This window comes from Halyomorpha halys, unplaced genomic scaffold, assembly GCF_000696795.3.
Source record: "Halyomorpha halys isolate HHAL.00 unplaced genomic scaffold, Hhal_1.1 Scaffold449.1, whole genome shotgun sequence".
NCBI classification, from domain to species: domain Eukaryota; kingdom Metazoa; phylum Arthropoda; class Insecta; order Hemiptera; family Pentatomidae; genus Halyomorpha; species Halyomorpha halys.
The window spans coordinates 231,295-239,277 of record NW_027115881.1 but is presented as its reverse complement, the minus strand read 5'-3'; the positions used below and the strand labels follow the sequence as shown (position 1 = coordinate 239,277).

The window sequence follows — 7,983 nt, the reverse complement described above, 5'->3', positions numbered from 1 at the left end:
TATTTTCGTTTCACTTGTGACCGCAACCCTGACCATCTTCCTATATATTAACGCTCCATACATTGTCACAAACAAAGTTATCCATTAGGACATCAATTTCCAATGCCGATTTGGCCAGAACCAGATATCTATCCTTCCATGATAAACTTCTAACCCAAATACACTTGTTTCTAACATTGCTTCTCCTTAATTACCAGATGACTCTCCTAGGCGTCCGAAGAGAAGATGGCCTCAAGATCTTCTCAAGAAATGTTATTGGAGTTCTTATGTCTGTATCATGCCATTGTACAACTAACATCAAATTTACTTGTTGTATATTTTTTTAATTTAATTGTAAATATCAATTAATGAATTTTATTTATCCTGTATATAATTAAAAGAAACTTACTCATCGATACGATGACAGTAATCGGGCCGATAGAAGTTATCGAGTCCTGTCGCGGTACGATGGAGGACACGTAAGTGAGGAACAAGAAGGAGCAGAAGGTTATCCTGTAAGTCTTCCAGAGGATCTCCTCATCCAGGAGGCATATGAACATGGAAGGTAGGACCACTATAGAAACATGCGTAAGGAAAGGACTCAGTCTCCTGCTCACGTAGGTAATGAAGAGGTAGCCGGCTATATAGGTAAGGCTAATTTTGCTAACTGAAGTGTTGTATCTCAGGAACTCCAACAGTCTGCAACAAATCAAGGATATAGTTTCTACTTCTTGTTAGGGCAAGCTAAAAGACTAATCTCTTCAGAAGGCTCATTATACACTTTTGTGAAGTTGGCTTCCAACCTAGAAATATTTTAATATTTTTAGAGTTCTTGTTGCCCCCCTAAAATTTGTTTGTTTGTTTTTGTTTAGTGGCGCCAAACTTCCTTCAACGCCATATTTTATTTTTATTTTTTAATTTGATTATTTATTATTTTATTTATTTATTTTATTATTATTTTTTCCTTCCGATCAAGTTATATTTTTGTCAGTAAATTTTGTGATTTTAAAAACTGAAATACCAATTTTATTGCTTTATCATCGTCTCCAAGTGTTTTTGTGATATCTTGGTTTAGTCCTAAGCTATTGAGGTGTGATGTAAAATATGGACATCGTTGGAAAATATGGCTTATTGTTAGATTGTTGTTGCAATACTGGCAGTTCGAAGGCGTTTCTTTTAAATAAGATAGGAGTGGGTGAGCCTCGTGTGACCTATTCTCAGCCTAGTCAGTACAACTTCCTCTCTACGGTATTTGCGACTGGAGGTACCCCAGGTCTTGAAATCCTTTTTAATAATTTTTAATTAATTTATTGGGCTTTATATTTCCATTTATCTTTGATTTCCTATACACGAGGCCTGCTCATATCCCCCCCTAGTTATAGAGTTCTCAATAACTTTAAGAAACATTTTTGTTTAACACACGAAAATTAAGCACGGCTTTTGTGCAAACTTCGACACCCTGTAACTTTTTTTCTATCAGCATAAGGGATTTCTCTAATAATGTTTTTTTAAGGTTTTGAAACAGCCGCCATTTTTTATTCCCTCTACCTATACTTGGCAGACTCATTAATTTTGACTAGTAATTATACATAGTTTTCATTAAAGTGATCAAAAATTGGGGTGAGATAACTGCCCTTTTTTTCTTCCCGGCTATTGTACTGGGCATATCTTCGAATGGTATTCTTCATGTTTTAAGCAACAGAACTATTTCTGTAATCAACTGAGAATTCTAGAACTTTTAGGGGGGCTACCAGAACACTGAAAAAATTTCAGATATTTATAAGATGGGGGGCCAACTTCACAGAGGTTGATTATACTTACTCTGGAGAACTTGTCATTCCAATGGTGGAGAGGTAATTCAAGGACAGGATAATGGAAAGGTAAACCAAAAAGCGAAGCCTCACTTTGCCACCAGGCGAGAGCTCTCTGATTCTGAAGACCACCACCTCGTAAGCAGACTGTACCAAAGTCGCCACTCCTCTCGTAGTCAACAGGATAAATCTGCTCACCCTTTCGATAATTCCTGCAACAGAGAAACATATTGAGTCTTCTTATTATTAAATTACAGGATACTATTAATAATAAACAGAATATAATTATATACTATGGAATATTAATAATAATAATAAAGCCCTAAGGAGCACGAAGGTTCGTTGCCGATACCACCTAACGCTCTCTACATACATCCTTCCAGTGGTGCCCCTCCAAACCCAATTCTACTAAATCAGTTTTAACCCAATCCTCCTACGTTTCGGTCTACACTTAAGACGTTTACCCGTCGGTTCGGTGTTTATTAGCATTTTAGGGATCCGCTCGTTACTAAGCCCTACAACCTTATACACCGCAATGCTATAACTTGAATTATATTTACCAGGTGCAGTTTCCTTAATACAGCGTTGTGTAGCCTCTAAACTCTCCCGTTCCGGTCCGAATATATTACGGAATACTTTATTTTCAAAAACCTTAAGAGGCTGTTCATCCCTTAGTGTAGGAGGCCACGTTTCGCATCCATAAAGACAGTGGGAAGGATAATAGTTTTGTCTATTTTAACTTATATATTTTTTGATAAAATGCGCGAGCTAAGCGATTTCAAAATTATAAATAAAAGGCATTTCCCACTTTTATTTCCTCATCTATCTAAATACTTAAACCAATCTACCTGTCCAAATGTATTTACTCCTTTAACGATATCATTATAATTGCTCCCATTACGACTTCTAACCATGTATTTTGTTTTATCCGTATTTATTTCAATACTTAGTTCCTTATTGTAGTTTATTAACATGGTTCTATTTATTTCTATAGTCATAGTGTTATTACAAAATACTATTAAATTACAGAACGAGATTTGATAGATAGTTATCGTAGAAGAAATACTAAAAATAAAACTTACTAAATTAATACGAAATTGGTTTCAGACAGATGTGAGTAAGGAGTATAAAATTATCTTGCAACAAAAGACTATCTCGACTTCCTATAAGGCGGCCAGTTTTATCAGGACTTCCCCTCTGCCCTCTATATCCGTTTATTTAATTTTAGAGATCTGTATAGTTCTCTCGGGGAGATACGTCCAACACTTTTCGTAAAGTTATCTAAAACCCTAATTAAAAAATATTCGGGCAATACAGTTTAGCATTGCAAATCGGAATATATAGAATGTAAAAAATCTTATGAAAAAAATTACTAAAATTTGAGTTCATAAAGAGAAAAAATTCTTTAACCTACGTTTAATATTAACCAAGATAAAGCATTTCAAAAATACCATATTTTTTTTTATTTTAGAAATACAAGAAATTATCATTTTGTAACTTTATTTAGGCATTTATCATAGAAACTCAAAATATACTATTAATACAATCAAAATCAAGATATACTACTTTAAAGTAAATCTAACAAGCTTAACGTTTTTTATCATATCAAAATTTTCAAAAGATGACTCTCTTCGACAAATCGTTTAGTACAAGAGCCGGGAAGAAAAAAAGGCATTTATCTCACCCCAATTTTTGATTACTTTGATGAAAACTATGTGTAATTACTAGTCAAAATTGATGAGTCTACCAAGTATAGGTAGGGGGAATAAAAAATGGCGGCTGTTTCAAGATTCCTATACTACTTTATAGTAAGTTAAATTTCCTTTATTTTGAGTGCTGGCAGACATATGTGCTTCTTATTGATCTAGAGATATATTTTTTCAAAAATCAAACATTTTATACGAACAACTAGAAATTAACACTTAGTGAATTTATTTTGTCAAATATCATAAAAACTACTACTTCTACAAAGATAAACGCGATTAACTATTTTATAATAAATTGAACTGGCTTTAATTTGAGTGCTGACAGACATTTGTATGTCTTATGGTTTCTGAAATAAAATTTTTCAAAACTCAAAATTCTATAAATCAATTTATTTGAGGAAATATCATGAAAACTATTATTCCTACGAAGGTAAAGGTCATAAACTACTTTATAGTATGTTAAATTAGCACTCCACATAGTTATGAGATATAGATTTCTGAAAATAAATTAACTACTAATCTTTCAGTAAATTTATAAGAAATGTTGATTTTTAAAAAGTTTATATCTCGAGAACTATTGGACGTAAATAGGTCTATTAGGGCTAATATTTCAGCAAATTTACTCTTTAAATAATGTTCTTTTAGATTTTCTAGTTTTGTTGGTAGTTTTTAAGATATAGAGCTCCGAATGAAAAATTGACGTTTTTTAAGATTTTTAAAAAGCCGCCAGTTTTTATTCCTCCTACCTATAGTTGGTAGACTCATCAGTTTTAACTAGTAATTATACATAGTTTTCATTAAAGTAATCAAAAATTGGGGTGAAATAACTTCCTTTTTTCTTCCTGGCTCTTGTACTAACCGTGAGTACCTTTGTCAAAAGAACATATCAAAACATCACAGCTACTCAGTTTTATTTTTCATTTTTTACTCTTTTTTTCTATCGTTTCTTTGACTAAATCGTAATCACTTGGTACTAATTTTTTATTCCTTCAGTTTCAAAACGGCCGAAAGATCACTTTGTAAGCCCAAACTTTATGAAATGTTACTTTTTTTCCAAACTAATATATGTTATATAAAAAAAACATCAATTTTTCTTTCATTTAAAGAAATATGATATTTCTAAAAGTAGAACAAGGAAGATAAGACACGCCGAAGTCGTCATATATAAATAAAAGTGATTAGTTTAGGTGTATCGATAGCATTTATATACCAAACATGAAGTGCCACTACTTTCCTCTGGAGTGCGGTAAGTACAATATTATTAAATATTTAATACAGTTTCTATTATAATAATTAATTATACAATTCTGTTTTTATTACAATACATTAATTCAATGTATTTAATTTCATGTAATATATTACTATAAATTAGAAATAATTAATTTTTTAAGTAGTGAAATGAAAAAAGTTTGCTAGATATTGAATCAAACTGAAACAATAGAAGGTTCTTTTTATGGTTTCCTATTTAAATGTAGATCTGCTTAAAATGTCACTTTAAGCAGCTATCAGTAGTATCCATGATGTGTTAAATGTTTTACCATGTTAAATGTTATAAGTATATGATTGTGAGCAGCCCTATTTAAAGTCATGATAAATGGTAAATGCATAAGAGCTCCTAGCGGAGTTTTTGGGCAACTTTTTTTATAACCTTTCCTTCTAAAACTTATTATTAAGTTTTGATTAAAGTAATTTATTAAAACATGCCTAAAGTAAGTAAAAAGTAGAAGTTGTATGAGGGTTTGGCTACTGAGGCCTTGTCGATTTCCTAACTGGTGAGGAAGAGAATCAAGATGAGCTAATTGCCAACTGCCATTTCATTATTATTATTGTCATCCATTGTTTTATTAGTTATAAAAACATCCAAAATAATACAAATACAATCAAAACACAAACTACGAGCAAGTAACCTAATACGACAAACAGGACGGTAACAAGCTGGTATAGACTCTCAACCATGTGAGGGGTATTCATGATCTTTGGTTTAACATGTTTAAGCGTGTTATGGAAAAACTCATGTTAAATCGAAAAGAATTGCCTTCCTTTACCGTGGTAAAACGAAATAACATTTAACATGGCTGAGAGTCTGTTACTTGGTCTGTTAAATGGAGAATGACGTCACACAATAGACCAGTTCGCCGCCATTTTTGTTGTGACAGCTCAGTTCTTTCGTGTTTGTGGTATTCATATCCCTGTTATTAAACCAGAATGGATAATTTTAATGATACATTTGAGAAAAAAAAAACAGTAAAAAAAACAATGTAATTTCATTCTACTATCTGAAAATTTGTAAACGCTCGCCAGATAAAAATCTCACTATATGAACCACGTAATTATTCTTAGGGGACATATGTCCCAGAATAAAGTTATTTTTTCATTTCATTTCATAAGCTAAACTTTTACACAAATTCCACTTTTCACTCACTCTAGGCATGTTGTAATTAATTACTTAAATCCAAACTGAAGTAAACAATAACATGAGGGTCTGGAGGGAAGATTATAAACATAAAGGCTTATACAACAAGTTGCTGAGAAAATCCGCTAGGGGCTCTTATGCATTTAATGTTTAACATGACTTCAAATAGGGCTGCTCACAATCTTATAGTTATAACATTTAACATGGTAAAACATTTAACATTTAACACAACATCATGAATACCCCTGTTATATTGTTTTAACATGGTAAAAGAAGGAAATATTTCTCCATTTAACATGTTAAACTAAAGATCATGAATTGTTATGTTATGAACTATTGGCTAGTAAAGTTTACCGCCAGTTTTGAAGGTTAACTTTTCTAGTGCAAGGGATAATTTTTTATTTTACCCGAGATTTTATTAATCCTAATTTAAACTGTTATGTCACAATCGGCCCTGTGGTAGGTAAGGTTCTAACGCTAAGCTATTCTGAAATGTTTTGCTAGCTTTAAGGGCCACTAACACCAATTAGCATTTAACATATTATAGTTATCATAAAACAATACCAATTTTCTATCAATGAATCATAATTTATTAGAACAAATAATTTTTTTTTGTTAAATTTAATCCACAGGAAAAATCGTTATTATTTAAAAAACTGTCAACAATAATTAAGCAAAAGGCTACATTTTCAGTAATCTTAAATAACTTAAGTCCGTTTGGCGGTTATTAAAGTTATCAAAATGTTAACAAACGTTTCGCCACACTTCACAGGGCTTCGTCAGTGCTGTCTGATGGTAGTACAAAGGACAACTGACAACTGACAGGACAAGTGAAAAATAATAAAAATACCCAATAAACATAGGAGGAAATATCTGTCAGATTGAAACGAAGATAACGTGTGTGGATCGGAAAGTTAGGTAGAAAATTTCCCCACTTCTTCCACTAACCCTTAGGAAGGGTAAAATTTTTTTAATAATATATAAATAGATAAACTGACAGAAAAATCTAATATCTTATCTAATATTACAATAGGTAAATATATGCGATAAATGTGGAAGTACATGTATGATGTATTACGTACATAGAAGAGTATTATTTTACAATTAGTCTACATCTATATTGAGCACTGTATCACACCTCGTATTAGTAACTACTTTTTAGTCCACCTACATGTATACATCGTTTTATTATTATTATTTCTTATTTTATATACTTTATAAACTTAATTGTTTTGAAATGTTTTTTACTTTAATGTTCGTCGTAAACCTCTGCCCTCCTGTCCTACAGTGTCTTTTCTAAATACACCACTAATGCCTGTTGAACAGATTCGATACTTAGGACTCCATCTTGACAAGAGACTTACTTGGAAGTTTGGAACTAGTGTTGGTAGTTTTAAAGATATAGAGCTCCGAATGAAAAATTTTTGTTTAAGGTTTTGAAACAGCTGCCATTTTCTATTCCCCCTACCTATACTTGGCAGACTCATAAGCTTTGACTAGTAATTATATATAGTTTTCATTAAAGTAATCAAAAATTGGGGTGAAATAACTGACTTTTTTTTCTTCCCGGCTCTTGTACTATTTGGAGGAAGTCCCAAACCCCAGTCGGACAGCAAAATCTTACCGCAGCATTCTTCCTTCTTCATCCCACCAGTCTCTTGGGAATAGCTCATAATTCCACAACTTAGGAACCAAAGTGTCCAAGAAATATTTTCTTAACTTTATCGCCTAGGACCATCTTCACATGACCTCAGATTATCGACCTGATTCAGGCCGTCAGTTATCTGAATCTGAAGGTGATAGACCAAGTGCGTGCAACTAATTGAATATACCTATATACTATAATATATTATTAAACACACTATATAATATTCTTATAACTTGTCCCAATAAACATTATTAAAAATGTTTTTTTTTATTTAATAACCAGTTGATATAACAGTTACTTTTTTTTAATTTTTAACTTTTGATTTCGCCTGTTGAACAGATTCGATACTTAGGACTCCATCTTGACAAGAGACTTACTTGGAATCCACACACAAGACTGAAACGACAAGAAACTGCTCGTAGATTC

General features: G+C 32.0%; 1 protein-coding gene across 1 annotated transcript in view; it reads right to left on the bottom strand.

Annotated features, from left to right (window-relative positions):
• The window catches only part of LOC106682893 (uncharacterized), a 13,190-nt gene that overhangs the window by 1,636 nt on the left and 3,571 nt on the right, over window positions 1–7,983 (bottom strand). The window contains exons 2-3 of the mRNA XM_014424003.3: window positions 1,801–2,002; window positions 389–678 (exon numbers count right to left, since the gene is read on the bottom strand). Coding sequence (XP_014279489.1) covers window positions 389–678; window positions 1,801–2,002 — 492 coding nt within the window. The remainder of the gene's footprint in view (window positions 1–388; window positions 679–1,800; window positions 2,003–7,983) is intronic.